General features: G+C 44.2%; 1 protein-coding gene and 1 long non-coding RNA gene across 5 annotated transcripts in view; one reads left to right on the top strand and one right to left on the bottom strand.

Annotated features, from left to right (window-relative positions):
• Positions 1-20,690, bottom strand: part of DPP6 (dipeptidyl peptidase like 6) — a 497,800-nt gene that overhangs the window by 350,495 nt on the left and 126,615 nt on the right. Inside the window, exon 1 of one of the 4 annotated variants that reach the window (XM_083466763.1) lies at positions 3,798-4,282. The exons of the other annotated variants lie outside the window; for them this stretch is intronic. Coding sequence (XP_083322889.1) covers positions 3,798-4,034 — 237 coding nt within the window. The 5' untranslated portion in view covers positions 4,035-4,282. Of the gene's footprint in view, positions 1-3,797; positions 4,283-20,690 lie in introns of those variants that run through there. 4 annotated transcript variants of the gene reach the window in all.
• On the top strand, positions 3,454-5,991 carry LOC310689589. Its single transcript, XR_014517533.1, has 2 exons — positions 3,454-3,777; positions 5,658-5,991. It is a non-coding gene; the product is annotated as an uncharacterized lncRNA (long non-coding RNA).

The raw sequence follows: 20,690 nt of genomic DNA, 5'->3' as shown, positions 1-20,690 counted from the left end.
GGCTGAGTTTGGCCATGCCTGCTCTAGGCATTCTAACCCAATACTTATTGCAGATATGTTTCATTTTTAAATGTCTTAATTATTGGGGGGGGGGGGCTCTTTTTAAAAAACCTCAATGAATTGAACAAATACTGAGCTAGTGAACAAATACTGAGCTAGTGAAAACATTTTGTGGAACAATGTACTCTTAAGGTGTTCCCTTATATGAAGTAGAACCTGTATATAAGTCTCGATATATTTTAATTGGGCTGAACCTGTGTGACAAATGCTCAACCACTTTTATGGGAATGCTCTCATTAAAAACAAGAGCTCCCTCACCCAGTTTTAGCCTTTAATATGAAATTTATATTAGAAGTCTAATCCTTCTAGAAAGGGGTTCATAATGCAATCACCAACAGAGCAGCCAGTTATCAAGCATCATTGCATACGATATTAGCAGGATTTAGCAGGATTTTCAGCAGCCAGGATTTCCAGCTACTGTGCAAAGCAGATTCTGCAGAAACCTACCAAAATCACAGCTCTCTGCACCTCATTTAGCTGCTTTTATTGTTGCACATCACCTTTCCTTCCCTCTTAATGTCGAAATTGACACTAATTTACATTAAATCTACATTTAAAAGTCCTTGCTAGCATCACTATTCTGAGCACTGCTTTTGCAAGGAAGAACTTTGATTCCTGTTCTTTGCCATTTTTTACCAGTTTGCCAAGGTCAGAAATCCTGCCTTGGCTCATAAGCCAAACACTCTTCACTAGCTGACAGCAAGCCACTGAAGGCCAATAAAGCCGCCAGTTCCCTTTAAATGACCCAATGCAAAGTATGCCAGCAAGCAAGATCTCCCAGTGGTAGAGCTGGAAAGGTTTCAGTACCTGAGACAGCTCCCCAAGAGAAGCACTTTTCAGAATGATTGGAGACAGGAAGAAAAACACAGGATTTCCACATTGCTGTCACTTAGCACTTGAACACTTAAACAGCTCTTTAAAAAATAATAATGAATTCATCCTAACCCTGCCAGATTAATACATGTTGTAACTCTAAATAGCTCCCACTTCATCTAAACTTCTTATAAGCTTATATGTTGCAGTGTTCTATTTCCAAAAGCCTGGCTCTACACTTTCTCTACCCACAATTCAAATGTTAATACAACATATTCTGAAGACATGTAGGTCTGCTTTTGTCTCCCAGATCCTAGAATTTGTTAACTTTGGGAAAGAGCTGAAACAGCGACTAGGGTAAAATCAGACAGAAGCACCTAACCATCTAATATATAGTTGTTATATCTGTGACTATAGGAGTAAAGGAGGATGCATATTCTCATTAATAAATAAGAATAATAAAATTTTATTCATACCCAGCCCTCCCCAGCCAGGGCCGGACTCAGGGCGGCTAAAACCAAATATAAATTACAATAAAATGGTAATAGAAAACAACAACAACAAACAAACAAACAGTTAATTAAAATATGGCTTAAAATACAGCTTTAAATTAATTCCCACCATATTGTTTTTAAGCCTTCAGGGAAATTGTGTTTCATGCTCTGATTCCTTTTCTTTCTACAGTTCAGTAGACTATTAGGAAATGGAAGGAATGGACCAGGTGAGAGGTGTGTGTGTGCCTGGCCCAACAGGTCTTACTAGTAAATGTGTTCAAAACCTCAGCCTTAATGAAGCTAACTTGGAAGGATAAGTAGTGTCAACAAAAATGTCATACACATGATAAATCAACATTTGTGCTACAGTTTTTGATTATCCGAGACAGCTCCAGACATCTGTCATATTCAGAACTGGGGCTGGGGTGGAAAACACATAAGCTTCAAGCAAAGTATTACAGAGAGAGAGAAGAAAAAAAAACAGGGAGAAACAGTCAGTGGAGGGATATACCTTTCCTTCCTTTCCTTTTAAAAAAGTCATTTCTTTGCTTTATCATGCCGCCATCTAGTGGTTAAAGCCTGAGATAGGAGGGACAGCCGTCAGACAAACACAAAAACATTTTCATCGTTTTGTTTCAAAAGGATAACCCCTAGGATTCCGAGTTAATTAAATTTAGATCTTTCTTTACCCTCCGCTAAATAGTACAGTGATACTAAATAGGATTTAGCTTTAGGATCCCTTTTTTAAGGTAGTGGAAGTTAACTCCCCTTTTACATCTACTGGTTCTTAGGAAACAGACCGTCCTCCTCTGCGGACTCTTTCCATGAATTTTTGTGCTTATCTCCTTGCTGGGAGGAGGGGAGAAGAGAAGCCCAGCCCTCCAACCACCTCCCACAAAACACGTTCTCGATCAGGAAATAAACAGGCACAAAAGAAAATCCTACGACTTTCCTTGGCAATCTCTCTCTCCACGGGGATCTTAAGTGAGTGAAGCCGAAAGGAATTGTTTTCCTCCTGCCCCCACCAAGTTCCAGGCAATCACCAGTTTGTGATAATTACTAGTGACTTCTATAATTAAAGGCTGAGCACAGCTGCAGCTCTAATGGAAACTTCAGATGAAACAATGCTGAGAAATACGTATTCTTCGCGGATGGAGCGAAGCAACCTCAGACGCGAAGAGCCATTATGGTGCGCCGCCGCCCACCCCCGAAAAAACTTTTAAGTTACACATTTATTTAACATGCACAAAGACACACACACTACCACGGAGCTCCATCTGAATAGGAAACCTAATAATAAGGGCATCACTACAGGCTAACGGTGGCGATGGTACACAACCTGTCTAATTCTCTTCTTCCAAATCAATCCAAGAGGATTTTAACTTTTTCCCCCCCTCCCCGTTCGCGCCATCATCAACCCCAAGCAGCCAAGCAAGTACCCTGGATGAGTCACTCGTTACTAAGGCAATATGCAAATACAAACTCTTTGAAATCTCTGCTCCCATCAGCAGGAAAGAGGGGATGGCGGGGCGGAGGGTGGGGAGAGAGAGAGGAAGAGGAAGGGAAACGTGTTTGCTCCAATTTACACTTCAGCACCTCCTTGGAGCTTAATATAGCCTTCCAGTTGCTTGCTTTGTATCTTGGCAGTTGCTGTTTTTAAAGCCGAAAAGGGCGAAGGAAGAGAAGCGGGAGGCTTCGATAAGGGGCGAGAAAAAGTTAGCACCGGAAGAACTGAAGAATTTCCTAACAACCTACAAGAGTCAGGGCAGTTTGGTAGGAAACAGCCCGAGCCGTCTGCATTTTGACTCTGTGCTGCTGCTGAGTGCAGTGGAACGGCCTCCCCCCTCCCCCCCCCCGAAGTTTATGGCCAATTCAGATCAACGGGGCGATGTGTCTCCACCATATCTTCACTCTCGAAAGGGAGAGCGGAATTCCCTTTCTGAAGTGCACAGCGTAATTAAAACCCACAGGGTTTCTTATTTTTTTAGACAAAAGAAGCGGAAGAGTGGTGGCTGGCAGCAGAAAGTAGGTTCAGAAGATGGGGAAAGCTCTCTCACACACGCGCGCGCGCGCACACACACACACGTGTCCATCGAGGCAACTAAGGACTCCCCTCCTAAAGACCCACGAGCTCCCGCGCTACTTGTGGCAGGTGCTGGAACGCGCCCCCCGCGCACGGCCACTCGGGCAGCCCCAGAGGCTGCGCGCACATCACCTCCGTGGCTAGAATCCCATATGGAGGGGATGAGCCAAAACAAAACACCCGGGTGGGGGGGGGGGAGCAGGCATCACAACGCGACCCAGACAAAAGGAAAATAGGACACCATTCCAAAAAAGGAAAAGGATGGGGAGCAGCAGCAGCAGCAGCAGCAACCCCGAACCCGCATCCACCGAGCGTCACCCAACCCAGGTAGGCAGGGGCAGGCTTACATCTTCTTCCTCGCAGTCACTCCTCCTCGCTTGGTATTGGAAGCGGGGTCGGGGGTTGTCTGGTTGCAATGGACGCGACGCTTTCCCTTCTCCGCCGGCTGCGTTGGCAGCGGCCGCCGCCGCGGAACTGTCCTCTTCGGCGCATTGGGGACCCAGCAGGTGACTCGCCTCGGGAGTCACCGGGAAGGATCTGGAGGTGTTGATCTTCCCGCCGAATCTCTGGTACAAGGAAGCCATTCAGTCAATCCAGGACGGAGAGGGGGAGGTATTCTCTCACTCCCTCTCTTTAATTAATTACTATTATTACTATCCATACATTTAAGGAGAGGCTGTTTGTAATCGGCAGATTTGGAGCCTGCGCCGCCTCGCTCTCTTTTCCCCTAGCCTCGGATCGCCTTCTACCACGTCGAGTCAAGCCCTCCTCAATAACAGATCAGTGGAGCTGGCGAAGCGCGCGCTCCCTCCCTCGCGCTCCCTCTTCCTTCAACAGCATTAGGAGAAAACCCAGGCGGGGTGGGTGGGGGGGTGAGAGAAGAGTTGATGAAATAACCCAAAACACACATATACACACGCCGGGGAGCCCCCGCTTGAGGAACGCTGTACAATCCGGAAGAGATCCTGCTTTCACACCCCCTCTTCTAAAACGGAGAGAGAGAGAGAGAAGGAAAAAAAGATGTCCCCAGATGGCGGAGCCGGAGCGGAATTAGACGGGGGTGTGGAGGCAAAGGGGGCTTGGCTGGCTCGCCCGGAGGCGACGGAGCAGCCGCCTGCCAGGTCTCATGCCGGCCGCGTCCGAGAGGCGAAAGTGGCGGCGGGTGGGGAGGGGAGGCCAGGGTGTTGTGCGCGCGATCAGGGGCCGGGCGGGGGGCGATGGAAACACCAGGAGGGGAGAGACCTCCTTGCGAGCACGCTGCTCGCCCTGGAGAAGGAAGAGGAATCCGAGGCGCGCCTCAAGAAGGGAGGGGATCGCTGCTGTCGCTTTCTCTGTAAGGCTTTCCTGGGGAGGGGAGCTTGAGTCTCCTTCTCCCTGGAGAACTTGAAAAGGGAACCAGAAGCGAGAGGGTAAGGTGCGGAGTCGCTGGCCAAGCAGGGCTTGAAGGGGGGCTTAAAAGGCAACACAGAGGAGGGGAGGCAGAGCCACAACCCAACGCCCGCAGCTTCGTTTCGGTGTCTAATGCCTGTCTTTTGATCTCTGGCAAGAGGGAATTAACCGGGTCCTTTCCCTCCAAGACGCGGAACCGGTCCTTGGGGCATCAGGGATTTTCCAGAGCGGCTTTCCTCCTCATCCTCTCTTGTCCCCCAATTTTCCTCTCTCCTCTCCCCCCCCCTTCCTCCTCCCCACAACTCGCTTGTTTAATCAACCAAAGTGTCTCGTAATATTTCGCTCTTAATTCATTTTGCTGCATTAAAACGTGCTTCAGCGCCCCTCTGTGGAAACACAAGCAAACTGTTTCTCCAGGAGTAATCCTCTGGAATAAACAAAATGCGAGACGGAGGAACCTCCAGCCCAGAGCCCGCCGCTGGGGATACTGGGACCCGCGAGGGTGCTGGCAGCAGCGGCGGCTAAAACAGATTAAGAGGCTCTGCCCTCTTTTCCTGCGCGGCTGCAGTTTAGCCGCTGAGGAGAGAGACTCTGGCTTTGTGCAGCAGCAAGCAGGGCACCCAGTACTTAACGGATGGTCTCTCGGGGCTAATGAAGCCGGGGACTCGCAGGGCACTGGGGCGCGACTGGTCCTGCGATGGGCAGCTAACGAGGTTACTTGGAGAGAAAAAGGGCGCCTACTCCCAAACCTTCCCCCGGTCTGGCTGCTGGGTTTCCATAGCAACAGATGCTTATGATCTTTATTTTATTGTTTTAAGAGTCAGGAGTCACGGAGAGAAGGAAAACAGCCCGAGATATCAGTTACACACACAAGCTTCGACCTTCATTCTGCTTGGCGCCTCCTGCATACGTTGTTGTTTGTAAGGATCGTGAAAATTAAGTTCGCAAGTTGGCCCCTTGGATGCGAAGGTCTTTCCTGTTTACAGAACGCGCAAGTGTGTGATTCTCTCTCATGCTCTCTCTCACACAGAGAGACACTAGAAAATTATCGTCTTAGAATAAAATCTGACCGATAGAATAAAAAAAAATGCTCTCCCCCCCCCTTGAACTTTGTCTGCCTTTTCAAATAAAAATAACGCCCAGCTCTATGAATTCTATGGTTCTGTGTCAATAATATCAGTTGTTGTAAGCCTCTTACGTTTTATTTGCTCGCCACTGCAAAATTCCTTCCTCAAAACAAGCTGCTTAATGACGGAGCGTTTTCCCTCTTTGCACCCCAACGTCCCCCCTCCCCGCAAACTGCTGGTTTTGCTGCACCCTTCAAAGCTGGTGATGGAAGCCATAACATTTAGATGAAAACGGAGTACCAGCCCCTCAGGAGGGGCCCCCGCAGTCCTGCTTTCTGAAGTTGAAAGAAAGGAACGATCATTTTGATCTTCAGAGCTCAGGTCTTGACATTTAATTAAAAGAAAGCTAGAAAGTCAACTTGTGACTCTCCAAAGTATTAAGTCAGGCATCCCATCACAAGGTGCACAGACTGTCACCTAAACATAAACCACTGCAAGTTTCCACAGTCCACTGGCCCATGAGATTGATTCATGGCTGTGCCTTGAACAGACTACACACTGGTGAGGAATTCTTGTCATACCCTTCATAAAAATAATAAAAAAACATTTTGGCTGAAGAGGGCCAGTGAAAAAAATATTGTCGCATTTTTGTGTAGAAGCACAGGGCTCACACCTTGCTCTAACCCTGAACTTTCTTAAAGAAGGCACTCGATCCCAGAAAAACAATTTTGCACCTATAAATGGAGGGATAATACTGAAGCAGCAATGGGAAAGCACTGTTCATGGGGTCACCTTTGAATGCAAGTCAGCCCTACACTCAAAAAACTCTTGACTTAAAGGCCATATTAAGTCAATAATCTGAGAATTAAGGCTTGCAGCTCTCCTTATTTTACCTGCAACTCTAATTAGCCTCTGCATATGCCTTTGAATGCAACAATCTTTTTAGTAAAACAAACGAAGTGGAAGGCAGAGCTACAACTGCAGTCTTCCTTATTTTCTCCTGCACCTAAATCCAAGAGGTTCTTTCTTATTCTACAGTTCTATGCCTCATTCCACACTGTGCTGAAAATGCAAGGCTCATCTGGAGCTGGAAGCCTCTTAATCATTTAATTAGAGAAGGGGACCTGCCATGGTAATTCAGACCAATGGCCCATCTACCTCAGATTTCCTTTCCCAGACAGTGCCAAGGACTGAATTGTTTGATGCAGCCAGAGGCAATTATAGAATTATAACCCTTGGCTGTCACTCATTTTCTGCTTCCAAGAGTCAGAGGTGGAAGGCAACGTCTTAAAGGGGGCAGATTTCCAGAGCTAAAATCTCATGCTTAAAGGTGGAGCCTTTCATTTCCCAAGTAACTCGGGTGCTGCTGTGCACACACAGTTCTAGCCAGCTAGATCTACTCCCGACGGGATGACAAATGGGAACTTTTGCAAGCAACTCCACCATCCCACCCCTTGCAAAAAAAACCAACAATATTTCTCTAGGTGAACAAGATTACAGGAAGGGAGTCCATCGACTCTCCCTAGTGCATAGCATGGCTTATTTGCTGAGGTCATCTGTCACTACGTGATGTGCAGGTATCTTCCTGCACAGTAGCAGACCCCTCTGGTTGTGCACAGTATGGTCTTGAGTTGCTTATGGCAGCGTGTTGTGGTGGTCAGAGTATCAGACTAGCACTTGGGAAACCAGGGTTCAGATCCCCACCCAGCCATGAGCCTCACTGGATGAGCTGGGGTCAGTTGCTGCCTCTCAGCCTAAGCTATATCACACGGTAGTTGCGGGCATTAAATGAGGAAGGGGAGAACTTATGTACCTCACCATGAGCTCCTTGGCAAAAAGCTGGGGTTTAAAAGTTAAATAAATAAAGGTATATGGATGGTCCGGGCTCTGTGGGTTGGAAAAGGACTTGAAATGACCTTTGGCACCTTCTGTGCCATAACTTGCTATTTTCACCCAAAAGGGACAGTGCCAATCATACTTCCCTGATGGAGACATTTCAAAGTCATGGTGGCATCAGAGCAAAGGCCATTTCCTTTGTATAAACACAGCAAACTTCCTCTAGGAAATAACATGCAGAGAAAGGTGTCAGCCAATAAGCTTAAGGCAGGGCAAGGTGGACTCATGTGAGAAGATGTGCTGCTTCAGGTAATTGAATTCCAAGCCTTTTATGGCTTTAAAGATAAGTACCAATGTGTTGAAGGGACACAGGTGGCACTGTGGGTTAAACCACAGAACCTAGGGCTTGCCGATCAGAAGGTCAATGGTTCAAATCCCTGTGACGGGGTAACCTCCCGTTGCTTGGTCCCTGCTCCTGCCAACCTAGCAGTTTGAAAGCATGAAGTGCAAGTAGATAAATAGGTACCGCTCCGGCGGGAAGGTAAACGGCGTTTCCATGCGCTGCTCTAGTTTGCCAGAAGCGGCTTAGTCATGCTGGCCACATGACCCAGAAGCTGTAGAGCAAGATGAGCGCTTCAACCCCAGAGTCAAAGGTAAATGGTAGGGGTCCCTTTACCTTTACCAATGTGTTGAAGTTTGCGCAAATAGGCACCCAATGCAGTTCTTTCAAAACTGAATACTTATTTAATTCATTTTTGTTGCACTCTTACAGAGCACGTCTAACCATGTCTACTCAGAAGTAAGTCCTGTTGAATTTAGTGGGACTTACTCCCAGGTAAGCAAGGTTAATATTTCAGGCTAAGTCTGCTATTCTTTGTATACAATCAAACGTTGGCAAAGTTATATACCAGGGATGTCCAACTCCCAGTAGACTGTGATCTACTCACAGTATAAAAAAAACTGGCAGTGATCTATCCATTGTCATTGGATGGACCAAAATTGTTGAGCTTTTTGTAGAAAGCCAAAGGTGTTGAGCTTTTTTGGGGAGGGGCAGAGATCTACCAGGAACACCCCACGCGATCTGTGTTGGACATGCCTGTTATAAGCCAATGAAAACGAGTTCTTATCACTAAGAAAAGTTTAGAATACATTAAGACAAGGATCAATATAAGTGCTGCCAAAAAGGAAGAAAGGAAGAATGAATTGCAGACATAAATGGTTTACAAGTGAAGTTTTATGGGAGTTTCGACAGTGACTTTCACAGAGGAAGGGAAAGCATTTTTAAGATATGCAAATGGAACCAAATTCTGAAAGGTAAGTCAAAACAGCAGTAAATCTAGAGATTGATGTAACTCTGGCTTTGCTACAAAGAAAGTAGAAACTAGTGATGCAATCCTAAATGTAATTACTCAGAAGTAAGTCTCAATGGAGACAATGAGTCTTACTTACTGGTAAGGTATACTTCAGTTCAGATTGCAATTTTTTGTTAGCTTGTCATCATTCTCAAAGTTAGAAGTCAAATTTGCAGGCTCCAACAACACAAGTACTTCAAATCAGCATTACTAAATAATTATATAGTGGTACCTCGGGTTAAGTACTTAACTCGTTCTAGAGGTCCGTTCTTAACCTGAAACTGTTCTTAACCTTAAGCACCACTTTAGCTAATGGGGCCTCCCACTGTTGCCGTTCCGCCGGAGCACAATTTCTGTTCTCATCCTGAAGCAAAGTTCTTAACCCGAGGTACTATTTCTGGGTTAGCGGAGTCTCTAATCTGAAGCGTATGTAACCCGAAGCGTATGTAACCCAAGGTACCACTGTATCTGACTCTAAATGTATTATATCATATTTGTTTCAGCTAACATATTTCAAATATGAATAAATATGAATTAAGAAGATCAAGCAATCCCCAAAAGGAAATAAATATTTCTAAAGCTTTATTTAAACTATGCCTACATGAATAGTCCCATGCATGGATCACTGACTTGTCATGGCAAAGGGGCTTGAATAACTCAGAGAAGCTATGAGCTATGCTGTGCAGGGTCATCCAAGACAGACGGGTCATAGCTGAGAGTTTAGACTAAATGTGATCCACCTGGAGAAGGAACTGGCAAACCACTCCAGTATTTTGCCAAGAAAACTCCATGGACATAAAAAAGGAGAAGTTTTTAGAGGAAAGTGAGAGTTTCCAAGGCATGCTCTGGCTCACGGGGTCACAGAGAGTTGAACACGACTAAGACGACTAAACAACAACAACATGAATACGGTAGTTTTGTCCATATCAGGGCTGAAGCCAGACCTAGTTAAGCTTAGAATAGACCCACTGAAATAAAAGGAATTAATTAGTCAGACTTAGAGTAGACCAACTGAGATCAATGGGATGCAACTTGATTTATTTATTTTATTCATTTAAATTAACCACATCCCTACATGTACTCGTTAAAAACTGCAGTAGCTACTGGGTGGGGCAGAGAATGCAATACCAACATATTTTCCAGAGTCTTTCCAGAAAAGGTCTATGGATCTGCTTCCAACAAGCCCAGGAAAGCTGGGATGGATGATTACTTGAGGACATAATAGAGGCAGCAAATTAGGACTTATTCACTGCCCTTATTACCACAGAGTAGGTGCAATGATGCTCTCTAATCAGTGCTCACTTGGCCTTGGACCAAGATCTACAACACCAGTGCTCTAGCCATCCTATCTATTTCATTGCCCATAGCTCTCTAGAAGAGAAGTGGAGAGTGCACTCAGGAGCAATCGTGTCACCAACCCTCCACATTAGCCATTCCATAACAAGATGAGATCCTTCGCAGAATCATCTGCTTTGTCCCCAGAGCACTCAGGAATCCCCCAGGATCCACAAATCTCCAGCGGTGGACCATCTTAATCAGTTCCTCACCCTCACAGAGGGTACAGTTGTTGTAAGTTCAAACTCCACAAGGATCTTCTTATGAAGTTCTTTATTTTAAGCACAATAAAGTCTGGATCAGAATTAATAACATTTGGGGATTTTCAGTTGCATAAAAGCAAACATTCTGGTATATGCACTAGTTTCTTCCATTTGTTTCCTGCAGGGCTGAGCCAAGATATTTTGGTCCGTCACATGCAAAATCTACATTTTAGAAAGGTCATATTTAATGCAGGGCACAATCCATAAGATTATTTTCATCCAAGATCCTGATTGTGGTCAGAAAGAATTGCACACGAGCTTCTTCTCCTTCTCCCAACTTCTCCTTGCATTTTACCCCATAAATGTCTGTCTCTCACTTTGTCTTCCTCAGTGGTCCCCCAATCCATCATCTACTTAACGGTTCCTCCTTCTTTGAATTCCTTCTGTAAAAGTAATTTACAGTGCAATTCTATGCATGTTTATTCTGAAATGAGTTCCAATATGCGCAAAACAGGCTTACACACTAATGCAATGGTAAAGGTAAAGGGACCCCTGACCATTAGCTCTGTGGTTTAACCCACAGCGCCACCCGCGCCCCCTAAATAATGCAATAGTGATTTGCACCAATTTCTCCCATTGCACCTTATTTAAATTGTTCTTTTCTTATTTCCCATTCCTTATTAAAGACTAACAAGTGTGTTTAGGATTTCAGCCTTAAAGCCTGGGCTGCCATCTAACTGACATGGGAGCAGGGCCATAGCTAGGGGATGGCGAAATGGGCCACCACCAGGGGTGCAGGTGGGGGGGGCGCAAAATCGACTAAAAATATGTCCATAAATATGTCTATAAATATTTATAGGTTGGAGGAGAGGCGGAAAGAAGAGCTAATTTGTCCGTGGCTAGGGGGCGCAATCTGGGCGGTTCTGCCAGGGGCACAAGATCACCTAGTTACAGCTCTACATGGGAGCAGGGGAATGATACATCCCAATGCTACAGACTGACTGCAAAATTAAATGCAAACTCACCCCTCACTTTTGAACAAGGCTTGCCAAAAATAACAGATAGGAAAATAAAACCCACCAGAATTCCCTCTCCAATTTCCATGATTATTTTACACAGTGACTAACTATAAGCATAGAAAACAGAATAGAAAGCATTGTGTGTTCCCTTTCTGGGCAATTTATGCCTCTATCTAATTCTGAACTTGGCAATGAGGTGTCGCCTTGTTTATTGCATAAAAATTAATATCAGAGGGAACAGATTGAATTCATCTAGCTAAGCAGCTGGATGGATCCAAATGTGCTTCCTGTTTTCATCGTTCTGACTTAGTAAAGAGCTTTCTTTTTCCCCCTTATTTTTTTTTTGCAGGGGAAACACATGTACTAAATTCACAATCTAATAAAACTAATATGCCTCAGTATTGATGGCATAACTCTATCATGCACAAAATTGGGGCAACAAGAATATACTCCCAAATGGCCCGCAAACTGCTCCAAATTGCCCCTTTAAATACTAGCAAGCCTTTCTAGCCATCAGGAAAACTATTTAAAAGCTTTCACCTTTCATCCATTAGCCCATTTGTCAATACTACTAGTCCTGCTGAACATGGTACCATTGGTGCAGTAGAGTCAAAACCATTTGACTAAGGCTGTGGAGGCTGTCAGTTACTTCTCAGAATTGTATCTGAAACAAACCATGTTGTTGGGCAAAAAAACACACTAATGGAAGGCCCAATGTCCTAAGGTAACCAAGAGTAAGTCATTTCCCACCCACTCAGCCCTGCTATGTGGAAATGGGATATGGCAGAATCAAGAGTATAGATCACAGGATAACTGATAGGGAAGATGGATCACGCAGTCCAATCAGTTGCCCAAAGGCTGCATTTCTTTTCTTTATCTCTGCCTCTTTCTCTCCTGGCACCTATCATTCCTGCTTTTGAAGTGTTTGCTACTGATGTGTGCTCCCTCCCCCCCCCATATAGGAACATCTTTAAAACTTCAGTTAGCATAGACTACCAACACCTGCACATCCCAGCAAGCTATGATAACAGAATACCGCGGCAGTGCCTTGTTAGGATGCCTCAGACTTTGACTAGGGACTTTAAGATCTGAAGCTGGAACCTAGCCTTCTAAGCTACCCGAATGCATACCCTCTGGGCCTACAGTCTTCAGCACAGCAGGGCATTGGGTATAAGTATGCAACAATGGATGCTGTGTTTGGCAGGCAGCATGGTACTTCTAGAGTGGAAAGGTTTCGCTCCTAAGAGCCCAATAGTCTGTTTCCAATGCATCCACAAAGAAAAAACTTCTGCCATCTTCACACACTAACTGCTGACTGTGAGACCTTGTTAGAAAACGTGCACTCTGCATTCACTTCCAGATACTCCCAGCATGTGGCTGATATGATTCAGCTCAATACAGATTGGATGCTTGGAATAGCCGAAGGACGGTCTTCAACCTACTGTTGTGGAAATCTAACCACAATACAACTTTTGTTTCACGTCTGAGGCTCCTCTTTATTCCAAGTAGAGTTGTACCTTGGATCTCGAACGCCTTGGCTCCTGAACAAATCGGCTCCTGAACAACTGAAACCCAGAAGTGAGTGTTCTGGTTTTTGAACGATTTTTGGAAGCCAAATGTCTGACAGGGCTTTTGCAGCTTCCGATTGGTTGCAGGAGCTTCCTGAAGTCAATCAGAAGCCATGCTTTGGTTTTCAAACGTTTTGGAAGTTGAACAGACTTCCAGAACGGATTCCGTTCGACTTCCAAGGTATGACTGTACCTGGGAGAGACCTCAAACATACGAGAGTCCTCTGAACACCTTACAAAGTGCATAATATTTATATAGCAATTGTCACACAAAGCTCAGAGACTAACTTCCTCGAACGTATTGGAGTACTACAGAAAAGTTCAAAGCAATATTGAAACACGTTGCTGAAATAGTTGTTTACCCTTTAGATTCAGCTTGTGTAGCAGTTATCTTGCTTTTCTGGCCATCTGAGATTACACATGTTAGAACATTTTTGCACAACTTTGTTCTTTGTGGCCAAAGCAGTACATGAATCATCAAATGTCACCCTCGCCCTTATCCCATGTCACCTTCACTTTTATTGTTGCTCACAGCAAAGTTCATTATCCTTAATCCTGTAGCCAAACTTCATTGATTGATCTAACACTGCAAAACCCTCAATGTCTTTAAAAAAAATGTACAGTAGCTTTCCCCAACCTGATGCCCTCAAGGTATTGTTGAACTACAACTCTAAACATCACTGACCATATGGCTGGTGGAAGCTGTAATCCAAAACATCTGGAGGGCACCAGGTTGGGGAGGGATGTTATATGCCTTAGACACTGCCTCCCCACTTATGTTCTGAAAACAATTTCTCAAAACTGCCAAGAACACTTTCTTAATTATTCTTTCTATATGTTAAATCCATACAGTGCAGACAGGAATTCTTAATAAGTGCCCCGAGAAGTGTTGAGTTTGAGCAGTTTCTGGAAGTGATCTAAGGACCATTTCAACGCAGTGGTATATCCAGGACCATGGATTTGCACGGTAATTTGAACTGGACTCTCAACTTCTGGGAAGAAGTTTCTTTTCTTTTCTTTTTTTAGAGACAGAGAGAACTTGAGACATCTAATGAGAGAATATCAAAATACCTGAAAATGTCAGGTAATGTGGATAAAAAGCTCTTCCTAAACTTTAAATTTATAATTCTGGTGGCTATGCAAAGATATACTCGCTGTCATAGCAGTGATTTACAAAAAGAAGTGTCTTCAGTTGAGGATGTCAGGACCAAATGTCCATACCTTGGCATTCTGGGAGGGTGGCAGAAAAACTAGCCCTTCATAGTAGCAAACATCAGTTGGCCCTCACAACACAGCTTGTTAAGCATCAGTACTACTACAGTGAAGAGAAACCAGGGAGGGAGAAGTAACCAAAGCCTACACAAACATATTCACCATCACACTGCTTTCATTCATAAAATGATTTAACCCTCCCAGCACATTGTATCTACCCTGTTGTTCACATAATTGGAGTGATAAATGGGGAAATGAGCCTCATTTTACTTTTGCAAGATGTTTATGGTTATAGACCAGCAGAGTGATTCTACTCTGGGTGTTGGGCAAAAAAAAGTAGACAGTGATGTTTATTATACATTGATTAATTGATACTAAAAGAATATGTCCTTCAGAATGTAGTCTAGAATTTATGTGTCACTGACTACAAATTTTCTGTCCTTGAAGGCACAGCAGAAAACATTAGGTGGATCATGGCAGGTATGGAGGGAACGGAAGTATTTCATACATACATATTTGCTGTTTATGAAGTAGAACATCAGGTCTTTTTAAGAAAACCAGAATTACAGTTTTGCATAAATAAAGGGAGTAAACCATTTAAGGCTTCTGTCTTTCTATCATTTGCTTTGGGTACCCTTGAAGTCTGTTACCTAAATAACCTTTGAATTCTTTTCTTTTGAACTCACCACAGCATCACAACATGGTGCAGCACTGCTGAAGTTTGATGGAACAGCTAACTGAAAAGAACAAATATTGCAGATCTGTTTCACTAAAGGCACAGTTACAGCTCTGTGCTATTCTCCCCTCTTGCCTTGTCCCACTTAAAACTCATCCACGAGGGAACCTAAATTCCGCAACAAGAAACAGCTGAATTCTGCAACACACAAATTATGCAAATTAACCAAGTCTGCTTACTCTAGTCTGTTTTTGCTAGTTATCCAGAGGGTGGAGATATTCAGGGCACCCCACCCATCAGGCCAATATAAAGTCTAATCCAGTCACCAGTTTGGGTTTCTGAGATCCTGCCCATACACAGGCAAACCTACCTTCAGACTCATTAGGGTCAGATAACTTGCTTTTTTAAGAAGAAGAAACACCTTTCTAGCTTGACATCTCATAGGGGACAGGTACTGTAGTCAGTACCACATTTCATCCTTGCACAGAAGTGGTGAGATGCATACTCTCTTGCATTGCACCTGCAGTGAAATCCTATGCATAAATATTCAAGGAGTCCCAGGTTCAATCCCCAGCATCTCCAGGTAGGGATGTCTGTAATGCTGAAGAGCTGTTGCCTGTCATCATAGACAGTGCACAGCTAGATGGACCAATGGACCAATTCACAGCCGTCCATGGAGGCGCAGGTCAATTCTGTGTCCAGGGCAGCTGTTTATCAGCTCCATCTGGTAGGCAGGCTGAGACCTTACCTGCCCACGGACTGTCTTGCCAGAGTGGTGCATGCTCTAGTTATTTCTCGCTTGGACTACTGCAATGCGCTCTACCTGGGGCTACCTTTGAAGGTGACCCGGAAACTACAACTAATCCAGAATGCGGCAGCTAGACTAGTGACTGGGAGCAGCCACCGAGACCACATAACACCAGTCCTGAAAGACCTACATTGGCTCCCAGTACATTTCCAAGCACAATTCAAAGTGTTGGTGCTGACCTTTAAAGCCCTAAACAGCCTCGGCCCAGTATACCTGAAGGAGCGTCTCCACCCCCATCGTTCTGCCCAGACACTGAGGTCCAGCGCCGAGGGCCTTCTGGCGGTTCCCTCACTGCGAGAAGCCAAGTTATAGGGAACCAAGCAGAGGACCTTCTTGGTAGTGGCACCCGCCCTGTGGAACGCCCTCCCACCAGATGTCAAAGAGAAGAACAACTACCAGACTTTTAGAAGACATCTGAAGGCAGCCCTGTTTAGGGAAGCTTTTAATGTTTAACAGACCATTGTATTTTAATATTTGATGGAAGCCAACCAGAGTGGCTGGGGAAACCCAACCAGATAGGCGGGGTATTACTTTCATGGGAAAGCTACTTTCATGGGAAGCTGTCTTAACACACTGTTGGTTCATCTTCAGTGGTTTTGCCAGCTTTGCCTGCTCTCCAAAGCAGCTCTCCAAAGTCTCAGGCAGAAATATCTCCCATCACCTGCTACCTAAGATCCTTTTAATTAGAAATTCTAGGGGACTGATGCTGGGTCTAAAGCTTAAATTCTTGCATGTAAAGCATCTGTTTCACCACTGAGCTTTGGCCCCTCTCTTTCAAATAAACCTTAAAAAAAAGAAGAACACAAGTATTTAAGGTCAGTATGCATAAATTTTTAAAAATCTTATTTTCACCCTTCTAAAACGTACTACGGAAAACTGTACATACAGATTAGCATCACCACTGGAGGGTGCTCCTGTAGTTCCTAAATTTGAACACAAAGATGTTCTTTTCTACGTTTCTTTCCATGCAGAATTGCACTGCAGTAGTTAATTCAATCAATTTATGCCCCTAACATTTAGAATGAAAAATGCTCTCAGCAAACAAACGTTCTGAACGAGGCAGCTTCAGGTAAGAAGAATTTAAATCAGGAGGCATTTCTTGGTAGCTGAGCTGTCCATGTGTTGTCGTTTTGAGTAAGAGGGGGATTTTCAGGATTCTCCCCAAAACGGAGGACCATTGTCGCAAGATCTGCAGTAGCTGATCACAAATTCAAACTCAGGCTGCATGCAAGCATTTCCTCTGAATCCCACAAAACAAAATGTTTGCTATTACAGCCTTTTTTTTGCTGGCAGCAATTCTATGGCAATGGGACATCTGAATAGTGTCTGCCAGAAGCAAGAAAAACCCACAGCATGAGTCCCTATGGATAGGCATAAATAAATGGCACAAAATATGAAGTACAAGCACACAAGGCAACAGTTTTGCAGAAGCTACGGTGACAGGGCAAGCGCACACTGCTTATATTGTCTCGGCTATCTTCCAAACTGCTTAGTGCATCTATCTTCGCACAGAAACAGGGAAGATGTACAAACTACACCAAGGAGGAGGAGAAAAAACCCAAAGCAACTCCCATAATCCATGGCTATTGGCCATGCTTTCTGATGGGAACTGTAGTTCAGCAACACCTGGAGGGACGCGGGTGGCGCTGTGGGTTAAACCACAGAGCCTAGGACTTGCCGATCAGAAGGTTGGCGGTTCGAATCCCCACGGCGGGGTGAGCTCCCGTTGCTCGGTCCCTGCTCCTGCCAACCTAGCAGTTCGAAAGCATGTCAAAGTGCAAGTACATAAATAGGTACCGCTCCGACGGGAAGGTAAACGGCGTTTCCGTGCGCTGCTCTGGTTCGCCAGAAGTGGCTTAGTCATGCTGGCCACATGCCCCAGAAGCTGTATGCCGGCTCCCTCGGCCAATAAAGCGAGATGAGCGCCACAACCCCAGAGTCGGTCACGACTGGACCTAATGGTCAGGGGTCCCTTTACCTTTACCTTTAACACCTGGAGGACCAAAGGTTCCCCAACCCTGATGGAGTGATGATCTTATTAAAACATATTACAGGATAAGTTCCATAGATGACTTTGAATGTGCTAGGAGACTCTTAAGAGGATTTGCTTTAAAGGGGAAATTGGGGTTTGTTCAACCAAGACCAATGGTGCACCTAGACTATATCTAAGCAAGTTCTGAATCTGGTTCTTCAGGGTTCTGGGGGCAGTTGCCTTTCTGAGGATTGTGACACAAGATCCCTTTATTGGAAGCATTCAATTTTTACTAAAGCACAATAATTTTCCTTTTATCTATGCAAACATGCCCACCTTGAATCTATATTCTAATTCTGATTCAGTTATTTGAGAACTGTGCCTTATGTAGTCAAAAACACAACAGTCAAAGACAAGAAAGAGGTATTAGGAAATCCAGGAGAATGTATTTATATGACGCAAACCCTAAGCCCTGCCCACCCCACAAAGAAAAAAACCAGACAAGCAAGGACTAAGCATTTTCAGTGATCACAATGCTGGCTATGGAGCCAGGAAAACTGTGACCCAGATGGAAGGGGCTTGTTAAAAGAGGATGGAGTGGATGAAAAAGGAGAATGGAGGAAGAGACACATAGATTTAAAAGTGCAGAGAGAACCATCTCGGTGTCTAACAGGCCATTTCCTGTTCCACACTGCAAAGCTATTTCCTGAGCTATTTCCTAAAATTCTCCCTGTGTCGAGTTCTATGTCCCAGTAGGAGCCCTGAACCCATATTGCAAGTCCCATATGGGGGACGGGAGATAAAAATCCCCCTCTCACACAAAATGCCTGAATATAAAGCAGTATAACAATAGCACAAGTTAGCTGAGTGTCTCACTCCCCAATAATGTGCAAAGCAAGGACTCGGTGGTCATGCTCAAAGGTGAGAACCACGCTTTGTTGCTTTGCTCACCACAGCAGATAAGTCATGCCTCATATTTTGGCTTCTTCAAATTCATGAAGCTTAGGACTTGTTTGAAAAAGGATGGAATTCGGGAAAGAAGAAGGGCAGGAGGTAAGTGAGCAGCTCCAACCTTCTCACTTGAGTTGTTCCCGTTGCTAAGCCACTAGCCCTCTCTGCCTTTCTTGCTTTCAAAAGAACATTCAATGTTCTCTCAGTGTGAACACTCTGCAAGCATCAGGGAAAGAGATCATCTCCATCCTCAGAATGCAAAGCAAGACAACACCAGGACTGGGCCAATTAGTAATCTGCATTTCCTGAAGCACAAAAAGGTATAATAAACCATCTAACATTGCGCTCTCAAGAAATACAGGATGCTAAAGAGGACAAGATGGGAAAACAAGAGGAGATTGCCTGCAGCAGTGGCAGGTAACGTGACTGAAAGGTGAAGGTAAGGGTTTAAAATAACCCTGTTTTCTCAGTGTTCTTCCGCCTTTACTTCATTGTCCTCAGCTAGGTGTTTTGCATCTGTCTTTAATCATTTGCACACTGCTGTTGTTATGATTATGCGTCCTACTTCTCCCCTAGAAAAACAAATGGATGGGAAGAGAGGCTAGAAAAATTACCTGAGAAATGCACTACCTATTTCAATGAATCAAGATTTAACACAATACACCCAGATAAAACTTTAAGAACCACACAGGTGACACAATTAACAAACGATCCCAAGCAATGTCGTAAACAGAACTGATTACATAAAAGGTCATTATAATAAAACATGATGCATCCTCCACTATTAAGCCAACTCTCACAGCTGATTAATTTGCTTTGGCTATTTATCCTTGTAATTATAGTTATGTTTTATTGCATCTCACACAGGAAAGACAATAGGTTTAACAAAAAACAAAAAAAAACACAGTAGCTTTTATTAACTGTTTTATCGCCAAACTACTCCTCTGTTGTCATTCATTAAGGTCTTTTGATGGCTCTTACTTATTGCATCCCATGTCCATTTTATCTGCTTGCTGGTTTATCTTATTTTCTTATTGGTTTGCTCCTTTTGTAAATGACTTCAAAATATTTTATTAAAAGGCAGTCTATAAATATTTTAAAGACACGGGAGTGTACATGAAAATGGGGGGGGGAGAGAGAGAGAACTCTGGTTCAAAATTTGAAGGGTTATTTTCAAAAACTCTTCACTATTCATGCCAACTCACTGCCAGAAACATATAGTTTAAATTGCAAAAGGTACTATAAAAATAAATGGACACTCACACAAGGATGATCAGTTAAGTAGTGGAAGGCATTAGTGATAGGCATCTTTAGCATTTGTTAGCTCTTAAAGTTTCAGTGCTCCTACCATTCAAAAAGCAAATGGCATCATTATTCTGGTCTCCTAATGTGACCAAGATCAATCTAATGTCAGCACATTAAATAGCTTGCCCACTGACGATGCACTTGTGCTGAAAAGTATTCTTGCCTTCTTTATGGTGACTGACATTTAAGGATTTGATCACTTCTTTTGATCTTAATTGTTGTCTGGAGAAACGAAATGCATATTCACACTACAGATTTCATACCAGTCACTCTAAGCAGATAACTCTTTGAACATCTGCAAGGAAGTCTAGTTCCCAACAGAGAATTCTCAGCACCCTCACCAAATTATAATTCCTGAAATTCTCTGTGGGGATCCATGCCAGGACACATTAAAGAGGAATAAAACTAGTACAAATTTGTTGTGTAGATATATTTCTGTAGCTCACTGAAGGCTACATCAACTAGCTTGCAGCTTCCTATGGAACCCCCTATGCATGCAGTAGCCACCAGAGCAGGGTTTTACTCTACATGACTACGATGAGTATTT

Source organism: Podarcis liolepis, assembly GCF_965112155.1.
Source record: "Podarcis liolepis genome assembly, chromosome: 12".
Classification (NCBI taxonomy): domain Eukaryota; kingdom Metazoa; phylum Chordata; class Lepidosauria; order Squamata; family Lacertidae; genus Podarcis; species Podarcis liolepis.
This window is presented reverse-complemented; position numbering and strand designations above follow the sequence as displayed.